General features: G+C 40.6%; 1 protein-coding gene across 1 annotated transcript in view; it reads right to left on the bottom strand.

Moving 5' to 3' along the window:
* The window catches only part of SLC5A2 (solute carrier family 5 member 2), a 261601-nt gene that overhangs the window by 50839 nt on the left and 182942 nt on the right, over window positions 1-27820 (bottom strand). Inside the window, exons 11-12 of the mRNA XM_044086616.1 lie at window positions 13752-13920; window positions 2785-3000 (exon numbers count right to left, since the gene is read on the bottom strand). Coding sequence (XP_043942551.1) covers window positions 2785-3000; window positions 13752-13920 — 385 coding nt within the window. The remainder of the gene's footprint in view (window positions 1-2784; window positions 3001-13751; window positions 13921-27820) is intronic.

Below are 27820 nucleotides of genomic sequence, written 5' to 3'. Positions count from 1 at the left end.
AAGTGATTCAGCGGCTTGAGTACTGTTTTCTGCCGGCTCGGGGGCCTTAAAGGAGACCACACTAGTCTTTAGAAGTGTGAAGTCGGCTTTCGAGAAGTTCTTTACTGTGGTCTTTTTTATTTCAGGTGGGGGTGGGATGAGGACCTCCAGCGAGATTAGTTTGTGATCTGATCTCACCAGTGAGGGGTATACTTCCGGTGTTGAACATTGTGGTTGCCCCTGCATTCATGAGACTCCTTAAGCTGCTGGGCTTTTTGAAATGCAGCCATCTTGGTTATGAATTCTTTACTAATCATTGTTTTTTAAGCAAAGTACACACTCTCCTTTTATACTTTATTTTGGGTAGTATGTTGTATGATGTAATACATATATCACAGTGTACTATGTTATACATGTATTACAGTACTGTGTGATACATATCTAACTGAGTACTGTACTATTGGGGTAAAAATAACCCTACTTAGTAGTTCACCATTTGAACTAGCCTGCCAGAGTAAAGTCAGAAAATGTTTTGTGTTGAAGATCGGGGTTCTGGACCCCCAAAAGTCATATGAAGAGCTGGACGAAAAGTGAAGGACTGAGTGTCCCATGGACAGCTGTCATTCCCAAGGGAAGAGTGGATTACAGAAACAGGTGCCTAAGTGCTCTAGGTTGTAGCTGGATACTATCCAAGTAACTAGTTCAGTCGGTACTTGGGAATTTCTGGGCATATGGGGTCAGCCAATGGTTGTATGTGCCACAGTGACATCACTGCACACTCGTATGGAAAGGGATAATATGTGGAAAAGGCATGTGCACAGCAGAGTGCATATGGTGCGCATTATTAGATGTATCAAGATGCCCATCCATCCGTTACCCACTGGATTGTATAACAACGCCATATGGAGGAACACTTTTACTACAGAAAGAACATTACAGAACCAAGACACAAACATACACTCACTGGAGTGAAATTAATTGTTCAGATGGAAGACAAGAAAACAAACAAACCTGTCAGTATTTGCTCAGCAAGAGCAACCTGCCTACGTCTAAATAACATTCCACTGATACAGCATTAAACGATGCCACCTACAAATCACTGATACATCCTTCAGGGATGTTAACAACTTACCGATACAGCCATCAGATGTCATCAACTTACTGATACTACCTTCAGAGTTGATGACAATAACAACTTACTGAGACAACATTTAGACGTTTCAGTAATTTTTTCATGCAACCGTCACAAGTGTTAACAGCATTGACTTAACTAATACAGATCTGTGTGATCAACTTATTGTTACAACCTTCACAATTATCAATAAAAACTTACTGACACAAACCTGAATAGCTTACTGATGAAGTCTACAGACAGATCAGTATCTAATGCTGCTACAGCGTTCAGCAGAATCAACAACTTCCCAAAGAGCCTTCACAGGTGACAACAGTAAACTACTTATTTAGACTTGAGACATATCAACAATTTATGAATACAGCCTTCAGAGGTGTCAACAACAGCTTACCGATGCAATCAGCAGCAACGTTCAAACAGAAACTCTAGAGATATGAACACTTTACCGCTATAAACTTCAGAGGGATTAACAACAGAGCAACAGTTTACTGCTGCAGCATTCACTTTTGCATTAGCTGACCTAACCTATTTATGCAGCCTGTAGTGGTATTGCCAGTTGAATTACTGATGCGTTTCTTTAGAAGTGTCAGCAGCTCCATGAGATAAATGATGTAACTTTTCGAGGTGCTAGCAACTGTTTAGTAAAAGACTTTTCACAGTTTCTGACAACAGCTTACCGATACACTCCAGAGATTAACGGTTTACTTATGAAACCTTCAGAGACATTGATGATTGTTCATAATATAGCTTTCAGAGGGGGTGACTGTAGCTTCATAATGTAACATTGATAGGATGCTGGCAAAACTTTTCGTTGGTACAGCCTTTAGAAGCCTTGACAATAGCTAAGTGTTGCGGACATCAGAGAAGGGGAAGACTGTACAACGATCATAACGAATGACACTTTGGTGACCAGCATGCATTGCAGGTATGAGACTATAGCTACCATCACTGATATAACATATGAGACTGAAGTGGCCAACATCTGTGTAAATACATTAGAATAAGATGAAACCGACCATCGTTAATGCACTTTATGAAACTATAGTGAGCAGCACTTACTCAGTACAAGACTATAGTGGCCATCACCTGGACCATGTATGAGAAAAGTGACCAGATCTACAACACATATGAGACTATTATGACCATCATCTATTCCATATACAAAACTACATTGACTGGCACCTATACCATGTATGAAACTGTAGTGACTGGCACATGTACAATATATGAGATTGTAGTGGGCATTCCCCTACCATGTGTGAGACTAGAGTGACCATCGCTAATACAATCACATGACTGTAGAAATTACATTCAAATCTTGTATGAAAATGACACTATAATGATGACCATCAGTAGAACACGAGATTAGTGACCAAAACCATGTATATGTCATATTGACCAGTAACTATACAGTGTAATAGACTTTAGTGACCACCACCATGCATGACAGTACAGTAATGAGCTTTTCAAGAAGCACTTTACAAAGTAAACGCATATTAAAAAAATAATACATAATTCCAAGTTTAGGAGAAACACTAAATATAACCTAAAACTGCATTAAATAAAGCAGGGGTTATGTGGGGGCTATGTAGGACTGTTTACCTTCTGCAGCTGAACATATGACATATTGATAGGAAGGAAAGAAAAAAGTTTGTTTATGACTATGTCCTTACATGCTTCTTGTCAATTGGTGAGGTGCCATAGGACACGAGGAGCACCACAGTGCTACTTGCGAAGAAGAGGATGATGGCAAAATACAGGTAGTGAACCTTGCAAATGATGGCAGGACATTTTGATGGGAAGATACAACTGCCAGTGCCAAAAACAAATTCTGGAATCATCCGGACTAGCCCCATCGCAAGGCCTATCATCAAGCCCCAGAAAGCACCCTGTAGGAAGAGAGAAGAAATGGTTGTCAGGCTCAGCAGTTATTCTGATGTTAAAATGACTGGAAAAATAAAAGTCATAATTACAAAGAAACAATAAGCACTATGAGTTATCACTTTGTAATTTATCCTGTCAAAATAGTCTCCTATACTAAGCTTCTATGTGTCCTTATCGATGAACAACTAAAGTTGACATTCACCTACAAACTAACATCAAGAATACCCACCAGAAGCTTGGAATGCTTTATGGACACAATCATTTCTTTACCCCTTCAACTAAGCTTACCCTCTCTCTACCACTTCCCTCCTTCTCGCTCTCATGTATGGAGCCCCTCTCCTTACTAATCTACAAGACACCCTTAACGCTAAACTGACTTCCTGTTACAATAAAATCTCTTAAGTTGCTACCAGCTGCAAATCCTCTTCTCACCACTGAGATACCATACACTCCTTGAATTGGCTAGAAGTCTAAACCTCAAAATGCACTCTCTCGAGGCACTCCTAAAAATGGAGAACATTGATATCTGTGCAGTAACTGAGACCTGGTTCAAGGCTCCAGAGAGCACCCCTGCAATACCAGGCTACAACTCTTACCACACTTTTCGGCCACCAAACCAGGACCGAAACACTAAAGGTGGAGGAGTGTCAATATTCACCAAAGATATTCACACCACCAGGCTAGTTGGCCAACACAATGTGTCTGAAATTCTCCAAGTGCAACTAACACTACGTAAGACTGCAATCCAAATTGTAGCTTGCTACAGATCCCCCACCATACCCCAAGATTCTCACTACACCTTTCTAAACATACTGGAAAATATTAAGATAGAACCAAACACCCTAATACTGGGTGATTTTAACTACCTGCCATTAACTGGGAAAACTACTCATGTCCCAACACCTTTGCGCAACGGTTCTTGGAATTCATAAATTCCAATGCCCTGGATCAACTAATCCATAGTCCCACCAGGGGCTCTAATATCCTAGACCTGGTCATTACCAACATGGGAAATCAATGCTCCATACCTATGGTCACCCCCTCGTTAGTCAGGTCTGACCATAAGCTAATCACCCTTAATGTCCACATCCCACCCCCACCCCCCAGTAAAGAAACCACCATAAAAAACTTCTCCAAAGCTAACTTCATGCTACTCAAGCCAGAAGTGACAAACTTCATGACACCCATGCAGACGGGAACTGAAAGTTCAACTGCTGAATCCTACACTAAGGCACTGTACGAGCACATCCACTCATGCATGAATCGTGCCATCCCAAATAGAACCAAAATGCTCTCATCCAAAAAAAGGAAGCCAATCTGGTGGTCCCCTGCCATAAACAAACTTTACAACAAAAGGAAGAAACTTTTGCAGAAAAGAGGAAAATCCCAGGATGCAAAAACTCCCTTACTAGCCTCAGTAAGAAACTGAGATGCCTCATAAAATCCTCCAAAGCTAGTTACGAAAATAAAATTGCCAAAGATTCCAAAGACAACCACAAAGCATTCTATAACTATGTCAAGAATCTAAATGGCAATGCTCAGATCTGCTCTGAGCTAAAACAGAATGGCATTAAATATACTGATCCAAAGGATATTGCCAATATCCTGGCAGATCAATTCAGTGCCAACTTCACCCCCTTCTCACCCCCTAAATGGCCCATCTCAATACCGGAAGATTGCCATATTCCAGTAATAACGGCCACACAGGTACAAAACGCACTCTCTAAAGCCAAGAATACAGCATCCATGGGACCAGATGACATCCCAGGCTGTGTACTACATGAACTACAATATGAGCTGGCACCTCACCTAAGTGTCATGTTTAATCATAGCCTCACCTCAGGTTTCGTGCCCACTGAGTGGCGCAGAGCTACAGTTATCCCAATCCACAAGGGGGGATCCACCTTGGATCCCGGAATCTACCATCCCATCAGTCTGACAAGCCTTATCTGCAAGGCCATGGAGCATATTATCATGGAACTTATAAATAAAGACATTGGCAACCTTCAAACACTGGACCCCACCCAGTTTGGGTTTGTGAAGGGCCAATCTTGTCTCCTGAACCTGATTGACTTCTTTGAATCAGTCTCCAGAGCCATGGACAAGAGTAAGGTGGTCCACACAGCCTATCTAGACCTTGCCAAGGCCTTTGACACCATCCCCCACTCTGGAATCATAGATAAACTTACTAAGTTGGGCATTAATCCCTATGTCACCCAATGGGTTGCTAAATGGTTTACTGATAGAACCCATACTGTAAAAGTAGCCGACTCCAAATCCAGCTCCAGACAAGTGACAAGTGGAGTACCTCAGGGTTCAGTCCTGGGGCGCTCTTGTTTGGCATCTACTTCTCTGAAGTACAGGTCAACACTAAGGGACTCTGGCTAACAAAGTTTGCAGATGACTGCAAACTGGGAGCCATTATTGAATCCCCAAATGATGTGGATACTCTACAAAAGGGCCTTACAGAAACAGATGCTTGGTGCCAGAGCCATGGGCTCAAGCTCAATGCCAAGAAATGTATTGTTATCCCTTTGGGAAAAAACATGTATCCATGAATTACCATATAGGTGGCAGTACACTAAACACAGAAAGTGTGATAAGAGACTTAGGGACACAGGTGGACAGTGGTCTCACCTTCGATAACCACATCACCACAACAGTCAGGAAATCCTTCTATGTGGCACACCTCATCACAAGGGCTTTTCATCCAGAAAAATGGAGGTCATTGTCCCACTGTACTCATCCCTCATTAGACCCATTATAGAATACAACGCCCCATTTGGTATGTACCTCTCAAGACATCTGCAACAACTGGAAAGGCCTCAGAAATACCTCACTAAAAGAATCACAGGCCTAAAGCAGATGCCCTACGCTGACCGCCTTAAAAAACTCCAGCTATACTCTATCGCATATCGTCTACTCAGAGACGATCTCTGCTTAACATACAAGGCCATGTAAAACCCAGAGCTGTTGGACATGCTACATTTAAAGAAATCCCAATCCCTCAGAGCTACACGCTCCAGGGATCTAAACCTTGTTATCACAATAAACAAAACATGCTGGACTCTGGAATAGATTGCCCATACATGTCAAGCAGAGTGCCTCTTTGGACCTCTTCAACAGGAACCTTGACGATTGGATGGGAGAAAGGAAATTCACCCCAGGGATCACGTCAGTCGCACTGCTAGACAGGGGTCCAGGAAAGTAAATAATGTGGGAAGAAATAGCCAGGGAATTGTTATGGCTAGGCTTGTATAGGCCCTAGGGCTGATAGCCTAGTACCAGCCTATGAACTCCCCAACTATCTCTTTTACATTTAGCTCTATACTGCCCATAAACTCATTTTCAAGTCCTCTAACTGCCCCTCCCTGTCCTCCAGCCTTACCATGCACCTTGACAGATCACTCAGGTCCAATAATCAAAACCTCCTTGAAGTGTACAAACCCATACATACACCTGGGCAGCTTGTGGTGTCATTTTCCCCAGCAGAAAAATGGAACTCACTTCCACCCAGTATCCGAACTACCCTGAACCACTCCACTTTTCAGACTTTGCTCCACTCCTATTTCTTTTCTAATTGGGAGTGCTCCTCCTCCTCCTCACCTCTCATAACTTCCATCTACATGATCCTACTTCCTTCATCCTTTCTCTCTCAAAATTCTATCTAACACCAGCCACGCTTTTTTCCCACCTTCCACTTTCTCTTACAATTACTTACCACCATTATGCCTTAGATAGCATCTGCATTCCACGTACTACAGAACACTTATTATCTCATGTTTGCATAGAATGTATTGTTATGGCATACTACAAAAATCCTTTTGTTAGTACTATTATACTACAAAAATCCTTTTGTTACTGTTATTACTACATCAATATGCTTTTTTACTTGTTTCAAATTGTGATATTTTGCATTTATTTTTGTAGATTTTTGTTTTTGTATGACTGTACATGGAGCTTTTCTCTCTGGGCCTCCATTGAAAAAGGGCTCATAGGTTCATAGGTAGGTACTAGGCTATCTGCCCGAAGGCATTTATAAGCCTAGCCAGAATGTGTTGGCTTACACCGTCCCCTTACATCAGTTCCCTGTCCCTCTGTCCAGCAGAGCCACTGAAGTGATCCCCGGGGTAAACTTTCTGTTTCCCATCCACTCTTCAAGGTTTCTCTTGAAGAGTGTTAGCGAGGAGCTCTGTCTAATGTAGATTGGAATCTTGTTCCAAAGCATGGGAAGTCTCTGGGACAGGAATCTATCCCTCCAGCACGTCCTATTTATTGTTGTGGTGAGGTTTAGATACCTAGACCATGTTTTCTTTAGGTGGAGCATGTCCATCAATTCTGGGTTGGACATGGCCTTGTATGTCAGGCAGAGATCACCTCTGAATAGGCAGTATGCAACCGGGTACAGCTGGAGTTTCTTCAGTCGAGCTGCATAGGGCATCTGTTTGAGGCCAGTGATCCTCTTGGTGAGGTACTTCTGTGATCTTTCCAGCTGTTGCAGGTGTCTTGTAAGGTACATCCCAAATGGGGCATTGTACTCTATAATGGGTCTGATGAGTGATGAGTAGAGGGGCACAATGACCTCTTTTGATCTGGATGCGAACCCATTTGTGATTACATGGGCCACATAGAAGGATTTTCTACCACTTTGGCAATGTGATTTTTAAAGGTGAGATTACGATCTACTTGGGTCCCCAGATCCCTTATTACATCTTCCGTATTTAGGGGACTACCACCTATGTGGTAGTTTGTGGGTACTTTGTTTTTTCCAAAGGGAATGACTATGCACTTTTTGGCATTTAGCTTGAGGCCATGATTTTGACACCAGGTATCCGTCTCAGTGAGACCCTTTTGGAGGATGTCTGTGTCAGCCGGAGATTCAATTACAGCCCCTAGTTTGCAGTCATCTGCAGACTTGGTCACCCATAGTCCTCTTGTGCTTGCCTGTACCTCTGAGAAGTATATGCCGAACAGGAGGGGTCCTAGGACTGAGCCCTGGGGAACGCCACTTGTAACCGGTTTAGAGATGGACCTAGCTCCCACAACTGTCACCATGTGGGTTCTGCCCGTGAGCCAGTTGGCAACCCATCTTGTGACGTAGGGGTTTATGTTCAGGCTGGTGAGCTTGTCTGTAATACCGGAATGGTGTCAAAGGCTTTTGTGAGGTCTAGGTAGGCTGTGTGTACCACCTTTCCCTAGTCTATAGCCTTGGTAACTGTCTCAAATAAGTCCACCAGATTTAGGAGGCATGTTCTGCCCTTAACAAAGCTGAACTGGGTAGGGTCCAGTGTTTGGAGGTTCCCAATGTCACTGTTAATGAGTTCCATGATGATGCGCTCCATAGCCTTGCAGACCAAGCTCGTCAGGCTTATAGGGTGATAGTTACCAGGGTCCGTTGTGGCTCCACCTTTGTGGAGCAGAATAACTGTTGCTGTGTGCCACTCTATGGGTATGTAGCCTGTGGAGAGGCTGAGTTTGAACAGTGTGTTTTGGTGAGGGGTTAGTTCGTCTTTGAGCTTGTGTAGGATGCAGCCTGGGACACCATCCAGTCCCATTGATGCTGTGTTTTGGCTTTGGAGAGGGCTGTTTTAACCTGAGTGTCTGTGATTTCAGAGACTCTGCATTCTTCTGGTATGGTTATGGGCCCTTTTGGGGGTGAGAGGGGGGTGAAGTTTGCGCTGAACCTGTCTGCCAGGATGTTGGCGATATCAGTCAGTTCAGTGTATTTCGTGCCATTCTGCACTAACTCGGAGCAGATCTGAGCATTGCCACTTTTTCTTGGCATAGCAAAATAATGCCTTGTGATTATCTTTGGAGTCCTTGGCAATTTTTCTTTCGAAGGTCGCCTTGGATGATTTTATGAGGGATCGTAGTTTCTTGCTGATACTGATCAGGGATGTCTTCCCTTCTTGGGATTTTACTCTTTTCTGTCTCTCAACCCATCTCAGCCCAATGGACTTTCCCAGTTAACAAAGTGAAAATAGATAAATAAAAATAAATGTGAAATTACTTTTTTTACATGTTGATTATGTATCTATTTTATACTCTACGGCCATTAACATGGCTCTGGATTCAGTTAAGAAGGGCCTCAGTGAGGATATGAGATCTGCAGTCACAAATGACATAACCCCTCAGTAGGTCTTGGCCCAAAAGCAAGCCGTCCTTTGTGGTTGCTAGTCTTCACCAGGGATGCCAGCATGACAGGTGTACCCCAAACATGTGCACCTTGCCCTTTCCCTCTAAAAGCAAACAAGTTGTGCTTCAGCATCTCTGTCCTTGTGGGTCACAGTCAGGGCTTTATCCAGCTATGCCAATGGAGGTGGCCAGTCATAAACTGCAGATCAGTCCTGTCACCTGTAGACAAACAGCCTATACCTATGAAGTCCCATCCTGTGGTCCAAAACTCAAACTTTGTCAAACTTTTTTTGTTTAGTAAATAGCCATCATATGCGACATCTCTTAAAATGGACTGTGTAGGGCTTGCAGCCTACCTGCTAGGCAGAAAACAGGAGCAAGCATGTTAAAATACGAGTGAGGGGATTGTAAAGGGAGATACTGAATGCATCTACTTTGACAATAACAGTGTGTGCCTGTCCCACAAAGGAACACATTTATCTAAAAACAGGAGGTTGGGTGTGCCCAGCCTGTGGTTGTTTGGACCTCCTTTGACAATCAGTCTGTATATGCCTGGATCTGTGACAGATTAGTACCAGCTAGGTAAAATGAAGACCTGAGGAGTCATACTTTATAATTAATTTGTTAATTAATTTTTATTTGGCAGTAAAAAAGTACCCTTGCACGATAGTTTCTTTGTTTAGCATATTCGAAAAGCTGTAAAGCAGTGGTACAGATTATATTTAACCATGCTAAAATTGTACAGACAGTGATGAATAAAAAGTGTGTGTGTGTGTGTGTGTGTGTGTGTGTGTGTGTGTGTGTGTGTGTGTGTGTGTGTGTGTGTGTGTGTACAAACATAAACACACACATATCTTTTGTATCAATGGACACTTATAAAAGGGAAGAGTTAATGTCTGATAGGCATATAGTATAGGTAATTTTTATTTATCGTGAGGTAAGGCGGTGGGATCCTGGTCCATCGTATAGATACATTTTCTTTATTACCATCCTTCCTACATTATCAAATATTTATTACTATCCTTTGTACTCACTCAAATGTTTATCACCATCTTTGCAGCAATATAACCCCCTGAAACCGCCATATTTATGAAACTTGTTAAAAAATAACGCAAAAACTTAATACATTGCACTCACAACACAAATTATATATATATATATATATATATATATATATATATATATATATATATATATATATACACAAATACACACACACACATACAAAATTCCAAAATACTCTAGCCCTCATAAAACAGCCCACAACACCAAATTTAAACTTACTTAAAAAATAAAACACTGATCTCATCTCCCATTTACTTCTGCGCAAAAAATATAGTTTATCCAATACTCATACAGTGAACATACACAACCCACCAAGACATGACCCAGCTAAATCACCCCCAGAAATGAAATATGTTTTAGTTAAATGTTTAAAAACAGAAAAGATTAAAATATAATATGAAACATTGACTACATCTAGTTAGAGAATAGAATTACTGGGAAGGCAGATCTCTATCTAACAAAGAGCAAACACTCAAATCCCCAAAAATTAAATCTCTGCATAAATCAAAGCCTCTAAAGTGAAAGTTATACAAATTAGAATGCAAAAAAAAATAATAATAATAATAATAATAATAATAATAATAATAATAATAATAATAATAATAATAATAATAATAATAATAATAATAATAATAATAATAATAATAATAATAATAATAATAATAATAATAATAATAATAATAATAATAATAACAACAATAATAATAATAATAATAATAACAATAATAATAATAATAATAATAATAATAATAATAATAATAATAATAACAACAATAATAATAATAATAACAATAATAACAATAATAATAATAATAACAGCAGTAATAATAATACAAATTACAAGTGCAAAGTGCAAGTAGAAAACTAACCACATGACAACCCTTTCATAAAATAACTTACAGAACCGCTCGATGGATGATTTATACAATTACGGCATCCAAGTGAAATGAACTCGGTAATCCAATGTAAAAAATGGATCAATGGAATATCTGGGGCAGTTGCTTGGGGAGTAAGTGAAATTACCTTGCACTGCAGGATTAGAACATTTGTTTTGTAACTCATGGCTTTGCCACACATCATGAAACTTGTTCTCTCAACCAACAGAAGAATATAGTTCAAGATGATTCATTTATCGTACAGCAGATTCCTTTATATTCCATATACATACATACACATCGATCTATATTTATAATCAAACAACATAACCTAGTACAGAGGAAATGCATTTTTCCACCTTAAGGACAGTGTGCACTTTCCTTAAGGAAGAACAAAGCAAAAAAAGGCAAAACTAGTTGTACAGGAATGATTACTCTTGATATCAGCATATGAATTACTAAAATAGACTGCTGTCGCAACTTCTTATGTAAGATCCATGTCAATGAGCACTTTGCATTCCTACTAGAATTAAGAAAACAGGAGCTAAGCTGGTATTGCTAGTTTAAACCATGGTTTATTAAGTTAAAACAAGAGACGAGCACTTTTGCTCACCAGATCTGAATGTGTGTCCATGAGTATATATATGTCTATCTGGGCCTACTTCAAATAAACAAAAGGCCACTGCCTGAAAACAACATTACTGAAATGACATTGCCAAAACCTGAATTTACTGAACGACCACAATGCCAAAGGATTTCCGGGGTAAGTATCCAGGTGGCCAGCAAGGGGAAATTTGCCCCTTTCCCCACTGTAGTGTGATCCTAGAGTTTGCATATTTAGTTAGTGGGGCACAGCCCCCCACCTGGGTGGGTTTGAGGTAGTGCAGTATGATAGAGGCCAACTGGATGCTTACCCTGTGAAATCTGCTATGTGATTTCTGAATGTCCATATGTTTTTCTCTTTTTTTTAAGCCTTTGTGGATACATTCAGGCCAATAAAGCCAAACTTCACTAGCTGTAGATCTACATATTTTGGCCTTTTTATGATCTCATCAGCAAAGCACAAATGGATTGTTTTGTCTGTACTCTAGAAACATGGAGTCTTTACACCCAGCTGATGTCCATAACCATTAAGGTGTCTGCAAAATATCCCAACTTACATCCAAACCAAAGCGTAAAAAGGTCACACAGACAAGCCAGTTAGTAAAAACTACAAGAAAAACCTAGCCAAGCTAGAGTTTTCACTATGTGATAACTTAAACCTCCTGTAATAGAGGCCCATGGTATACATGAACCCATTTCAGCCAAGGAATTACAACATAAACCAAAAGGGAAGATATATTTACAATTTAAAAGAGCTAAATAGGAAACCCTGGGATTCAGAATGGCTAACTGTATTATGAAACTCTTATCTTGGAAGGTTTTCACAATGCACCAAGCCTTTCCAATTGTTAGGCTGCTGTAATGCTGAGGTTTTCCCTTTGTGAGGGATGTAGCATAGAAAACGGTCTGTTACAGTGGTTAGATAGGAGATTGTGTGTGTGTGTGTGTGTGTGTGTGTGTGTGTGTGTGTGTGTGTGTGTGTGTGTGTTTCTGTCTGTCTGTCTGCCAGGATGGTCATAGCACAACAGGTCGGTAAGTGATGCTGAGATGATGCTTTTGTGTGTGTGTGTGGGTGTGTATGTGTCTTTCTGTGAGGGTAAGAGAGTGAGGGGGAGCTTATTTGTAGATGCGTGGACTGTGGTGATCAGCTGTTACTTGGCATGCTTTGTATATTTGATACATTTGATATTGCTTGTATATACCAGTGTCATGAACTTTAATCTGTATTCAGAGTGCAGTGCAAATACTACACTAATGCTTTAGCTTACATCATGTATCAGTAACAATGTGACAAAAATGTTGCATGTATAAAGTTCTCCAGCTGTTGCTTACCTACAGTTGACAGATATTGGTTCTTTTTATTGTCACTTTACACCACATATATTTCTTTCTGTATACTCATGTTTGTGTCTGCAAAAATTATGTTTATATTACAGATTTTTGTTATTACATCTTCTATGTTGGAATCTTTTCTTCCCAGACCTTCATTATAATGGACCTCCCAGTGAAAAAAGTCTGTTTATGCGCCTGCAAGTAAGTCTTGGCTGAAGAACAAAATAATAATTTCTGCATGCTGGGCCCTCCATACCATTTTAGAATATAAAAATGATGAAATATTAATTATTTCATTTTCTGCTCACAGTTTTTCTCTAATTTTCAGTCATTATTTATAAATAATGTATTCCACATTGATTAAGGTTCTGCACTATAAAGCTGGAGACCTTGGTTCGAATCCTATAAGCCCACACCAGCAAACTGTGAGCCCAAAATGAAGCATTTAATTACCTCATACAGTGAGGTCGTATAAGAAAATGAGAAATGGTCTACTTAATTACCAAAAGTAATAATGTAAGCAGACCCTTTTAGGATAACACTCTAGCCCTGTAAACAAATTTATAAATAATATTGGTAATAATTCCAACCAACTTGCAGATTTTTTTCCTTCTGTTTACTGAGTGCATGTTCAGACACTTGAGACATGTTTGGATCAGTTCCAAGCAGAAACCTTTGTACATGGTAGAAATAATAAGGATAGCTGAACAAAGCATCACACTGACAATTCTGTCCTGAAGACTTACCGGTTCATTCACTCGCTGCACAAAAATGGCAAGGAGGAAGACGGCAGCAATGGGTGGTGCGAGGAAACTAGTGATGGCTTGGATGTAGTCAAACAGCTGGCCCCCCTGGGCTGCCTGCACAACTGGAATCCATGCAATACTGAGTGCTACAATAAACAGGATCCATACCCTGAAACAAGCCATCAGAATGCAGATTAGTACTTAGAAGTATCTCACAATTCAGTGCATCATCATCATCAGGAAACAAGTAGTCAAGATAGTAAGTACAGTATTTGTAAATTATTCAAAGATCACCTCCAATAAAATGGATGAGTAGTAATGAAATCACTTGTTGGCCAGTAATGTAATGCAATGATCTTTGTATAAGGTATAAGAGGTCAGTCTCATGTTCTAATCTGTCTGTTTACATTTTATGCCATAGTAAGCTAGTATCCCTGACTTTTAGTTCTATGACTGTGTATATGTCCTGCTGACTGCTGTACTATATGTAGGCACTATTTTATTTCTACCAAGTGTTTCTGTTGGATACCAAGCTTAAATGTGACATACTAAATGAGTGATAGTAAGATTCTGGAATTTTCCTTTGAAAGCTTGAGATTGTGGTATCTAGGGGAGTTCTTTCCTTAAGATACAGCAATCTCAGAGTTAGTACAGTCAAGCAGAAGAGCCGTGCGGGGTATAGTGTCCCCATGTTGAAGGGTGCATGAGGGCTTGGACCCTTGCAAACAATGCTGTTCTTCGGTATTATATACTGGCTGAACATTCCTCTTTTTCAGCTATTCCACTCTTTTGCAATCATACTTATGAGTGGTGATCAAAAAAATATCAAACATTAGCAGTGAAGCCATTTTTGTTGCTTTGTTTGGTACAGAACAGTGGTGAAAATGACAAATTATAACACATTTCATAAACAGAGATGTTCCATCAAGGTGCTTTTCCATTTCCAAGGAGGTCTTTCCATAAATATAAATAAAATATGGGCTGTTGTAAAGTAGGCTACCTTCAGATTAGCAACAAATAAATGAAAGAAAACTCTCATTTCTAAGTTATGCGCAAACAAATGCATATACATTACAGTACACACAGCATGCAGATGTACAGAGACAAAATCAGATGTTACAGTGGAAAAAAATCACTAGATGCAATCACGCAATGTCTACAGAGCCAAGTGTTTGGTGCTGTTACAATGTCAGTATCGCAGATTTCCATATTTACATTACTACACAGAAGGCGTGAAGCATATGCTTGAGACAGGAATGCCTGCACTCCACTCTGAGCAGAACATAAAAAATTCAACAGTGAAATAGTTTAATATTTAATGTAGTGGATTTCATCATTTGACAATTTTAATATTTTAGTTGCCTTGGCAGAGCTTGCCAATTTCAAAAGCTCAGTACTATTTTACTAAAAAGTGTTGATTATGGAAAATGCACTATTTACAAAATTGTAAGCTTGACTTGTATTCTGACCCCAGATCTATGATAGGTTAATTTTTGTGAATTTTAACATCTTGCTCTTTAAAACACGTTGGCTCAGATATTGTTTATATTTTCTGGAAGAATGCAAGGTGTTGAATTATGGTGTAGCTCTTGACTGTCACGACTCATTAGCAGCTGGTTTCATGATGCAGGGGGATGTAGTTCTGACTGATGCCCCACTGACCAGTGTTTGACTAGTAAGCTTGCTCTTTGCAGGAACATGGTGGGGGTGGGGTAGAGTTTGGAGTAGAAGTGCACAAGTGCATGGCTGATGTTGCTTTTCCCATCCTGAGGGAGAGTGGCAATAGGGCCCACTACTTGCATGTCCCTTTGCAGTAGCTCAGTGGTACACTCAGTAGAAGGGGACTAAGTAAACATGAAAGTGATGTGGCCTGCAAAGAAGTGTGGAAACAACGTGTCTGGAACTGGAGTGGCACCAGGGCTGTCTTACTGTAGACCCACCCAAGGCCAATGCACTCGGAGGGGGTTGTAGGCTAAAGAAAAAGCTGTGCCAGCTGTAAGTAACAACCAGGAACTTCTACGTCTCCTAAGTCTCCGCCTCATTGATAGTCAATATTTAGGGACTCTGAAATGCATATTCTACCTGTAAAGGAAAGAACCTCCATGGAATAACGCAGGCAGGCCACTAAATCAAGCATACTGAAACAACTACAGCTCACTTAGGGATTTGAGGCATGTGATTGTGTGTTTATTTATATCTATATCAATATCATCTATATGTAATTCTATCTCTCTATCTACATCTACTCTACCACCTACAGCTGTATTCTGTGCTTCTGTTTATCTAGAATGACCAATAAAAACAGTGTCTTGCACACTTTAGAGGGAAGATCTTACCACATCATTAGAGATCCAGTTGTCCTGGACCTCTTGTAACTCTACAAGTCCGGTGATTCCACCAGCACTAGAACCAGGGACCTAATTCTTCATCATAAATAAATGTGGTGGAGGGACAGGTTTATCTCTCAGCACCTTCCAAGCTTGTGGAATAAATTTCCCCTGTATGCATACCTCTCAACCTCTTAGTGCAAGAAATCTGAACAGAACCTAAAACAGTGGGGGGACATGGGCCCAAAAAATAGGGACAGATTTTAAATATTGTTCTTATAAACTTGGAAAGTTGGTAGAATAACAGGATTTGTGTCAGCATGCATTTTCTGTAGGATATGAAGTCTGAAAATCACCTATATGTCATTATTTACTGACTTCAGTCCTCAGTGATATGCTGGAAAACCACAAATTGTATGAGAAACATTCAAAAAATATTAGGCAAAAATCTGGGCATTCCCTGACAATCTGGATAGTAGAGATGTACGTGTGTATGTTTACAATCTGGATAGTTGGGATGTATGTATGTGTTGACAATCTGCATATCTGAGATGTATGATGACAATCTGGATAGTTGAGATGTAAGTGTGTATGTTGACAATTTGAATAGTTGAGATGCCTGTGTGTATACTGACAATTTGAATAGTTGAGATGTCTGTGTGTATGCTGACAATCTGGATAGTTGAAATGTATGTGTGTATGTTGACAATCTGGATAGCTGAGATGTATGTGTGTATGTTGACAATCTGGATAGTTGAGATGTATGTGTGTATGTTGACAATTTGAATAGTTGAGATGTCTGTGTGTATGCTGACAATCTGGATAGTTGAGATGTCTGTGTGTATGTTGACAATCTGGACAGCTGAGATGTATGTATGTATGTTGACAATCTGGATAGCTGAGATGTATGCGTGTATGTTGACAATCTGGATAGTCGAGATGTATGTGTGTATGTTGACAATCTGGATAGTTGAGATGTGTGTATGTTGACAATCTGGATAGTTGAGCTGTCTGTGTGTATGTTGACAATCTGGATAGTTGAGATGTATGTGTGTATGTTAAACAGTACAGCTTACTATCTTCCCTTTAAACACGACTTAGATGACTGGATGGGTATTCACAAATTTATTCAAGATTGACCGGTATGATCATCCTGGAGAAAGGAGGTACAGACAGACGAATGGTATCAGCAAGGCATAAATGGTCATAAAACCCAATGGTCTTGGAATGTCTATGAAACGATGAAACAAATATCTCCCAGTGACTTATTAAGTCAGTCCAAATGCACTGTAATGGACAAAACCACCATGAAAAAGGTGGGGATTCATAGTTCTGATGTCCTGATTGGCTGTGAAGGGGCTCTGCCATTCCTATGACCTTGTGTCTGTCCTGATTGGCTGAGAAGGAGTTCTACCATTGCCATTAACCCATGTCTGTCATAGTAGTAGTGGCATGTGGAAGGAATCAAACCTTGTACCCTTGACTACAGATAGCAGTATCACCAACAGTCTTCCCATAGGTTGAATGTAGTTACAGTTGCTGAAGAACACATGGTGCCCATCTGCTCTTAATCGTATCTTTTATATTCAAAGATTTCCTTCAGTATATTATAGTCATCTGCCCTAAGTGGGGGACCACTACTCTTTCACCCTTTTGTAATTGTTTTTTTTTTTATGAATAAAATATCTAATAATGATCTATCAAGAGTACCTCAGCATAGCTTCCTCATCAAATAAAATCACAAGACTATGGCCCAGGGGTTTAGTGGCATGAAGTGTGCCATCGATGAAAGAGAAATTAGGTTTTGGTTACTACCCTTCCAAGACAGTAAAAAACATGTTAAGTTTTTGGGTCTACAGTACCCCCTCATATTGTAATCAGACCTTTTTTCCATCTGTTTCAGTATTGATAGAGCACCCCCATTTGCAATGGTGTCATTACATATAGTGTTATTAAAATAAAGATGTTAAATATTTCACTCCTAAAATGTCAGAATATTGTTTATTATTTCTTCCACAACAGTTTATAGTGCATTGGTGAAGAATCAATGGAGAAGACACTAGTTGGACCCCTCCTGTAAGCTAAGAAGAGCATCTTTTAAACAATTATGGGAATAGACTGTTGGTGACAATGTTACAGTGCGACTGCCATTCATTGCTAAATATCATATTATAGCTCCCTGTAAGCATAGAGAATGATACAGACAAAAAAAGATGTTAAAATAATTATGAAAAATAAAGGCCAGGAAAAATAGGTGCCTAAGTGATGCTACGAAAAGCTAGCAGCAATATAGTTGCCAGAAGAATTGACTAGCAAGGCAATATATCTATATTCAGGTTAGCTGGTCCTCAACAAATATGCTTTCTTCATGTGTGAATATTAATTACATAGTCAAAAAACAAGTAATCTCCGTGGTATCCCCGAAGTCTCAAAACAACCCACTAAAGTGTAGTGGCTCTAAAAACAAAACAGTGTAAGAAACTTCTCTGTGTGGAAGATTTTCAGTCCATATATTTCTAGTTAATCACTGTATATTAATCAGATCAGACAATAGTAGTAGAAGTAGCGAACGTAAACTCGTCAAGTCAAAAAGTAATAATAGAAAATATATAATTCTACAGCATTACTAAGTATTTGAAAGTAATCCAAGCAAGGCAGGCAGTCTGTTTCCAGTCGAAAATCCTTTATTAAGTACACAGACAAGCGATCCAAGTAAAACAAAAATAGAGTAATAATTTCCTCACAAGCTTTCTAAATATATATATACTTTTTATCAGGCATGGGAGTGGTTTATTGTGCTGTAAAACAAAGTGTTATTGGTACACATGTTAAATTCACATCCCTTCCCCCACCAGTGTGACATTCGAGCTGGTCCTACCCTACCTAGTAGCTGTCATAATTATATATAGCCCTAATGTACTTTAATGGTACATCTTATTTAACCAAATTATTAAGTAGATTATTAAGTCTGTGATTTTATACAAGGCAATATACTACATGGCTGGAAATATATCAACCTTAGTTCATTTTACGATCAAAAATTATATATAAATATACACATATACATTTTGCATGTAAAAATCAGTTTCTATTTTCATAACCTATTGTTAACAAAGATCGCTTTCGTCCTTCCACTTCTACTACTATTGTCTGATCTGATTAGTATACAGTGATTAACTAGAAACATATGGACTGAAAATCTTCCACACAGAGAAGTTTCTTACACTGTTTTAATTACATAGTCACAGTCCCAGATGATGGAGTGGGACTGGGAACCCATAAGCTCATAGTATGCTGGGACTGGGAATCCATGAGCTCATAGTAGGCTGGGACAGGGAACCCATCAGCTCATAGTATGCTGGGACTGAGAACCCATGAGCTCATAGTAATGCTGGGACTGGGAATCCATGAGCTCATAGTAGGCTGGGACTGGGAACCCATCAGCTCATAGTATGCTGGGACTGAGAACCCATCAGCTCATGGTATGCTGGGACTGGGAACCCATCAGCTCATAGTATGCTGGGACTGGGAACCCATGAGCTTATAGTATGTGGGGATTGGGAACCCATGAGCTCATAGTAAGCTGGGACTAGGAACCCATGAGCTCATTGTACGCAGGGACTGGGAACCTATGAGGTCATAGTATGCTGGGACTGGGAACGCATGAGCTCATAGTATGCTGGGACTGGGAATCCATGAACTCATAGTATGCTGGGAATGGGAACCAATGAGCTCATATTATCCTGGGACTAAGAACCCATGAGCTCATAGTATGCTGGGACTGGGAACCCATGAGCTCATAGCATGCTGGGACTGGAAACCCATGAGCTCATAGTATGCTGGGACTGGGAACCCATGAGCCCATGGTGTGCTGGGACTGGGAACCCATGAGCTCATAGTATGCTGGGACTGGGAACCCATGAGCTACTCATAGTATGCTGGGACTGGGAACACATGAGCTCATGGTATGCTGGGACTGGGAAACCATGACCTCATGGTATGCTGGGACTGGGAAACCATGAGCTCATAGTATGCTGGGACTGGGAACCCATGAGCCACTCATAGTATGTTGGGACTGGGAACCCATGAGCTACTCATGGTATGCTGGGACTGGGAAACCATGAGCTCATGGTATGCTGGGACTGGGAAACCATGACCTCATGGTATGCTGGGACTGGGAAACCATGACCTCATGGTATGCTGGGACTGGGAAACCATGACCTCATGGTATGCTGGGACTGGGAAACCATGAGCTCATGGTATGCTGGGACTTGGGAACCCATGAGCTTATAGTATGCAGGGATTGGGAATCCATGAGCTCATAGTAAGCTGGGACTGGGAACCCATGAGCTCATGGTATGCTGGGACTGGGAACCCATGAGCTCATAGTATGCTGGGACTGGGAACTCATGAGCTCATAGTATGCTGGGACTGGGAACTCATGAGCTCATAGTATGCTGGGACTGAGAACCCATAAGCTCATACTATGCTGGGACTGGGAACCCATGAGCTCATAGTATGCCGAGACTGGGAACCCATGAGCTCACAGTATGCCGAGACTGGCAACCCATGAGCTCATAGTATGCCGGGAATGTGAACCCATGAGCTCATAGTATGCCAGGACTGGGGACCCAAGAGCTCAAACTATGCTGGGACTGGAAAGACATGAGCTCATAGTATGCCGGGACTGGGAACACATGAGCTCAAATGTGCTGGGACTGTGAACACATGAGCTCATAGTATGCTGAGACTGGGAACCCATGAGCTCATAGCATGCTATGACTTGGGAATCCATGAGCTCATATAATGCTGGGATTGGGAAACCATGAGCTCATAGTAAGCTGAGACTGGGAACCCATGTGCATATGGTATATGCTGCTACTTTGAAGCCATGAGCTCATAGTATGCTGGGACTGGGAACCCATGAGCTCATAGTATGCTGGGACTGGGAACCCATGAGCTCATAGTATGCTGGGACTGGGAACCCATGAGCTCATAGTATGCTGGGACTGGGAACCCATGAGCTCATAGTATGCTGGGACTGGGAACCCATGAGGTCATAGTATGCTGGGACTGGGAACCCATGAGCTCATAGTATGCTGGGACTGGAAAACCATTAGCTCATACTATGCTGGGACTAGGAACCCATGAACTTATAGTATGCTGACACTGGGAACCTATGAGCTCATAATATGCTTGACTGGGAGCTCATGAGCTCATGGTATGCTGGGACTGGAAACCCACGGGCTCATAGTATGGTGGGAATGGGAACTCATGATTTCATTGTATGCTGGGACTGGGAAACCATGAGCTCATAGTATGCTGGGACTGGGCACACATGAGCTCATAGTATGCTGAGACTGGGAACCCATGAGGTCATAGTATGCTGGGACTAGAAAACCATTAGCTCATACTATGCTGGGACTGGGAACCCATGAATTCATGGTATGCTGGGACTGGGAACCCATGACCTTATGGTATGCTGGGACTGGGAACTCATGAGCGCATGGTATGCTGTGACTGGAAACCCATGAATTCATGGTATGCTGCGACTGGGAACCCATGACCTCATGGTATGCTGGGACTGGGAATCCATGAACTCATAGTATGCTGGGAATGGGAACCAGTGAACTCATAGTATCCTGGGACTAGGAACCCGTGATCTCATAGTATGCTGGGAATGGGAACTGATGAGCTCATAGCATGCTGGGACTGGAAACCCATGAGCTCATAGTATGCTAGGACTGGGAACCGATGAGCCCATAGTATGCTAGGACTGGGAACCGATGAGCCCATAGTATGCTAGGACTGGGAACCCATGAGTTCATCGTATGCTAGGACTGGGAACACACGAGCTCATGGTATGCTGGGACTGGGAAACCATGACCTCATGGTATATGCTGGGACTGGGAACCCATGAGCACATGGCATGCTGGGAATGGGAAACCATGACCTCATGGTATGCTGGGAATGGGAAACCATGAGCTCATGGTATGCTGGGACTGGGTAAACATGAGCTCATGGTATGCTGGGACTGGGAACCCATGAGGTCATAGTATGCTGGAACTGGGAACCCATGAGCTCATAGTATGCTGGGACTGGAAAACCATTAGCTCATACTATGCTGGTACTTGGAACTCATGAACTCATTGTATGCTGACACTGGGAACCCATGAGCTCATAATATGCTCGACTGGGAGCTCATAGTATGCTGGGAATGGGAACTCATGATTTCATTGTATGCTGGGAATGGGAACCCATGAGCTCATAGTATGCTGGGACTGGGAACGCATGAGCTCATAGTATGCTGGGACTGGGAATCCATGAACTCATAATATGTTGGGAATTGGAACCGATGAGCTCAAAGTATCCTCGGACTAGGAACCCATGATGTCATAGTATGCTGGGAATGGGAATCAATGAGCTCATAGTATCCTCGGACTAGGAACCCATGATCTCATAGTATGCTGGGAATGGGAACCAATGAGCTCATAGTATCCTCGGACTAGGAACCCATGATCTCATAGTATGCTGGGAATGGGAACCAATGAGCTCATAGTATCCTGGGACTAGGAACCCATGAGCTCATAGTATGCTGGGACTGGGAACCAATGAGCTCATAGCATGTTGGCACTGGAAACCCATGAGCTCATAGTATGCTGGGACTGAGAACCCATGAGCTCAGAGTATGCTGGGAATGGGGACCCATGAGTTCAGAGTATGCTGGGAATGGGAACCCATGAGCTCATAATATGGTGGGACTGAAAACTCATGAGCTCATAATATACTGGGACTGGGAACCCCTAGCTCATAGTATGGTGGGAGTGAGAACCCATGAGCTCATAAGTATGCTGGAACTGGGAACCCATGAGCTCGTAGCATGCTGGGACTGGGAACTCATGAGCTCATGGTATGCTGGGACTGTGAACCAATGAGCTGTTAATATGCTGGGACTGGGAACTCATGAGTTCATAGTATGCTGAGACTAGGAAGCCATGAGCTCATAGTATGCTGGGAATGGGATTCATGAGCTCATAGTATGCTGGGACAGTGAACCCATTAGCTCATAGTATGCTGCAACAGGGAGACCATTAGCTCATAGTATGCTGGGACTTAGAACCACTGAGCTCATAGTATGCTGGGACTGGGAACCCATGAGCTCATAGTATGCTGGGACTGGGAATCAATGAGCTCATAGTATGCTGGGAATGGGAACCCATGAGCTCATAGTATGCTGGGACTGGGAACCCATAAACTCATAGTATGCTGGAACTGGAAACCGATGATCTCATAGTATGCTGGGAATGGGAACCCATGAGCTCATAGTATGCTGAGAATGGGACCCCATGAGCTCATAGTATGCTGGGACTGTGAACCCATGAGCTCATGGTATGCTGGGACTGGGAACCCATGAGCTCATAGTATGCTGGGACTGGGAACCCATGAGCTCATAGCATGCTGGGAATGGGAACCCATGAGCTCATAGTATGCTGGGACTGGGAACCCATGAGCTGATAGTATGCTGGGAATGAGAACTCATGAGCTCATGGTATACTGGGGCTGGGAATCCACGAGCTCATAGTATGCTGGGAATGGGGACCCATGAGCTCATAGTATGGTGGGACAAGTTATGAATAGAGTTTGATTTATGAAGTATGTAAGTTATGCTATACCTTAGATCTGGTAGCAATATGTTGAAATAAAGAGGCAAAAGCTGAGGCAAGTGAAATGGTATGAAAAGCTGATACTTTCCTTGCAGCAGTGATTCTATGGTACTTCAGACAACACAACCCTTCCCATGACATTATACAAATGTTAGAAGTAGGTTTATTCATGTGAAATTCTTTACTGATCTTTTCCCCTAAATGTGTATGTCTGTCTATGAATAATATATGCATACCAGTTGTGGCAGGATTTGACTTTGCCTATCTACCTTGCCCAAGTGAAATGTTATACTTGTATGCTCTCACTGTAAAGTCTGAATAAGCAACGTATGTGTACTCTCTGCTGCAAATCCTTCACCATGTTTTGGGGTAACAGTTTGCTGAGCTGAAGAAGGAGGGTTACTGGATTCACAGATCCCTAACAGAAGTTCCTTTGTACTTTTCACGTGCAAAAAATGTTATGGGGCAGGCCTCTCAATCTAGAATAAAAGTGGCTTATATGAAACAAGTACATATAGTGACAGCATATGAGTCAGTAATGCTGAGTAAGTAAAATTAGTTTCTAAGTCCTTGGACTAGTTAGTTGTTAGTGTCTCTCTTGGTATATCATTTACTGGTTTATGTGTGAAATAGTGAATGGTATATATTGTGTTAACTTTAAGATATGGCTAGATGCCATGACTGTTAAGATACGAGATAAATCCTGTTTGACCTCCTACTTCTTTGCAAACCACTGAGATTACAAACATCTGAACTAGTGACCTAAATCTACACCATCAAATAAACAACAGTCATTGGAGTAACTGGTTCTAACTCAATGTATTCCCACTTTATGGAAAAAAAAGTTACCACTGCAAATCAAGCAAAGGAGCAGTTTGTAGCCTAGATTAATGGCAGATGTCATAACCAAAATATGTGACAGGTAGGTGGCAACAGTAATGCAGAAGTTATTATCTGTAGGCAATCATAGATTATATAGAGAAAATACAGATTAAACTATAATCAACATTTGAAGGTGGATCCCTCTCTTTGCTTAAGCTCTGATTGCAACATACCCTGAACACCTTTCATAAATAAATGTTATCAGAACGTAGTCTCAGATGAATTGGGATATCATTAATAAGTGTAGGCTATGACTATTTATTCAAGAGTAACATTTCAGAGTAAAACATGAAATCCAGACAGGATTTGTACTTAGACTTTTCTTGTATCTCTAATATATCTCATGTCTTTGCTCTGTTTAACTGAAAAAATGATGATGCTACAAGGAAAAATTGACAATTTAACATTTGTTCTAATGCTAATTGACTGAATAAAACTTACTTTAATTATGTTTCAATTGTCATATAAACTTTAATCCTGTTTCAGCTATTACATTCCTTAATTAGTAGCTGTATTTCAGAAGTATGAGAAAAGTACATATTTGGCTGTGAAAGTTTATATAAAGTTAGTGAACTGTATGTGGATGTGTGTTCCAGTTGTTCTGCTAAAGTTATTTGAATAGTTTACTTTTTAATGTTTCAAGTATCTTCAAAATTTGTAAGAGTTATACAACAGTTTATAGATCTTTAGGGGCAAGTGACAAATGCAAACAGTTACCTTAGGTACTGTGTGTTTTATTTTATTAATGATTCATGCTGCTGTATTTAATCCTCCCCACTTGAAATTAATAAACTGCAGGGAGTACTAGATTTGTGCAGTATGATCATGTTTATAAAGGCACAGTATTTTTGCAAAAGGAAAATTCTGACTAGAAAAATAGTTAAAGTAGTTTGTATATGGAGGGAATAGGGATAAGCAACAATATTCCATCCTTAAAGTAGAAAATATGTTTAGGAAATAATACATCCTGCTGCTGCAATTCCCAATTTAATACATGATGTAATAACAGAGAAAGCTATTCATCAAATTAAGGACTTATGAGGAAGAAGGTACTCCTTTCAATATATCACCTTATCTGTGTGGGAGGGTGGTAAGATAAATCAGTAAACACAAAGTTACATCTCTGCCTAACACAGAAGGGGGGCAAACTTGAGATACACTTATAAGAGTGTACAAGTCCAAGTCCAATATAGATCAACGTATAGTGTTATAAATCCCCAAAGTTACTAAAAGTACTAAACGTTGGCAAACATTGGCTAGGGTTACATTTATATAGATGTAGTAGCACATACCTATTGCACTGAAAAAGCTTGTCAGGTTACAAACTAAAAAAATCTGCAGTTGATATTATTGAGCCCTGTCAGAGAATCATTAAATCTAGAATAGTGAGAGAGAGAGGCCACAAAGCAGTACTAACAGGAAAAAGGTAACTTTATGTCCTATGCCAAACCACTAAAGGAAGGAAGGAAGTTTCAGTTTGTACTATCTTATGCTGGAAGTATTATAAAGCAGGGAGTAGAGATGACTACAGGAACTGAAGAGAAGGAATTTTTCATGGAAAGGGTACATTCCAATGAAATGAAGTTAGGAAGTTTGGAAAATGTATAACATGAGCAGAATTTTAAAACTTTTGTCAACGTGAAACCAAAAGCCCTAGAATTAAGAATTTTAAGCAACAGCTAGGGTTAAGAAGGACTTACGAGCATGGTGAAAGGTGAAGAAACAGAGCCTGTCAGAATTCTAAACCCAGATCTCTCAGCATAAAATAAACAGTCAGGAAAAAAACTCAAGTATAAGAAGATTCTAGGTAACAAGTAGCTGTAAGTAAGGAAAAGTGTTAACTTAAAAAAATATATATACAAGACAGACTTTGCAGTAAGAGAAAGCAAACCAGAGGACAAAAAAATGGGCAGTTTATGCTGATAGACCAAATAACACTGAACAGAGGTCTAATGATATTCTTGTAGAGTCAAAATACATGAACTTTAAGCAGAAGAGGGTTCTGTACATCAGGCTTATAAAGGGAAAGAACAATAAAAAATAAACAAAGTATATATATATATATATATATATATATATATATATATATATATATATATATATATATATAGCAATCCAGCATTAAAGAATGAGTTCCCTTTCTTAGGAGAAGAGTTAGACACTGAGACCCACCGCCACTTTTGGTAAGAGAGAGGGGAGTGCCTTCTGCCTTACAGTAGGCCAGCCCTGTGGAAATTCCAGAGATGTCTGACCTTCAGGAGAGACAGATACATTTTTAAACAACTCAGTGGGACACAATACTTTAAGCTGGGCAAGGAAAAACATAACTAGAGCTTTTTGAGAAGAATTTGGACAAAATGGCGCTCCTTCCAACCTTATTTACTGTACATAATATGTAAAGACATAGAGGCACTAGTACAGAAAGTACTAGTGCCTAAATATTTTAGAATCCTACTAATGAAGTCAGCACATACATATACTGGGAGCACTTACAGATGGACAGGGCCCTAGCAAGGAATAATAGAAGAACTTGAAAACTGCTGTGCGGATTCCCTGAATGCCATATAACAGCCCCTCACGTAGACTTCAAAAACTGACTTATTCCCATGCTTATTAAAATCTAATTTAAACAAAACACCATGGATATTGTAGACCTATTGCAAAATCCAGAAAGAGGGTTCAGTAAGTTTGGTTACTTTGGACTATGTCACCAGATATCCTGAGGTTATTCCTACATGAAAGGCTAAAGATAAGTTTGTAGCTAAGAGTCAGCACAGAAGATCAAGGCCCTGAGCTGATAAGCTGCTACCTGATGCAGAGGGTACATGGTTTGTTTCCTTCCCCTTTCATATGCTTATTGTGTGACTCTGAGCAAGTCACTTAAACATATAGTGTGTTCCCAGGTCAACGCTAAAAAGACCAGTCCTTTTCAGTATTTTTATTAATGATATCTATACTACAATTCCCAATGTCACAGTAATACAATAGACAGGTGATTCCTTCCTGACCTGCTCAGTTAATTCCCTTAACCAACTGCAGTATGTGTAACTCAGACTTCCAAAGAAAGTCCAGTTGTGTAAAATCTTACCAAAACGGTAGATGTCCTTGCCTTCACTGCTGCAATATTCTTAAAATATGGGAGAGTGCCAGAGCTCAAAAGGAAACTAGGGAGGGGGAAGGAGCAGAAGAGTCCCCT

Source organism: Protopterus annectens, chromosome 10.part0 (genome assembly GCF_019279795.1).
Source record: "Protopterus annectens isolate FY-2018-M chromosome 10.part0, PAN1.0, whole genome shotgun sequence".
Classification (NCBI taxonomy): Eukaryota; Metazoa; Chordata; order Ceratodontiformes; family Protopteridae; genus Protopterus; species Protopterus annectens.
This window is presented reverse-complemented; position numbering and strand designations above follow the sequence as displayed.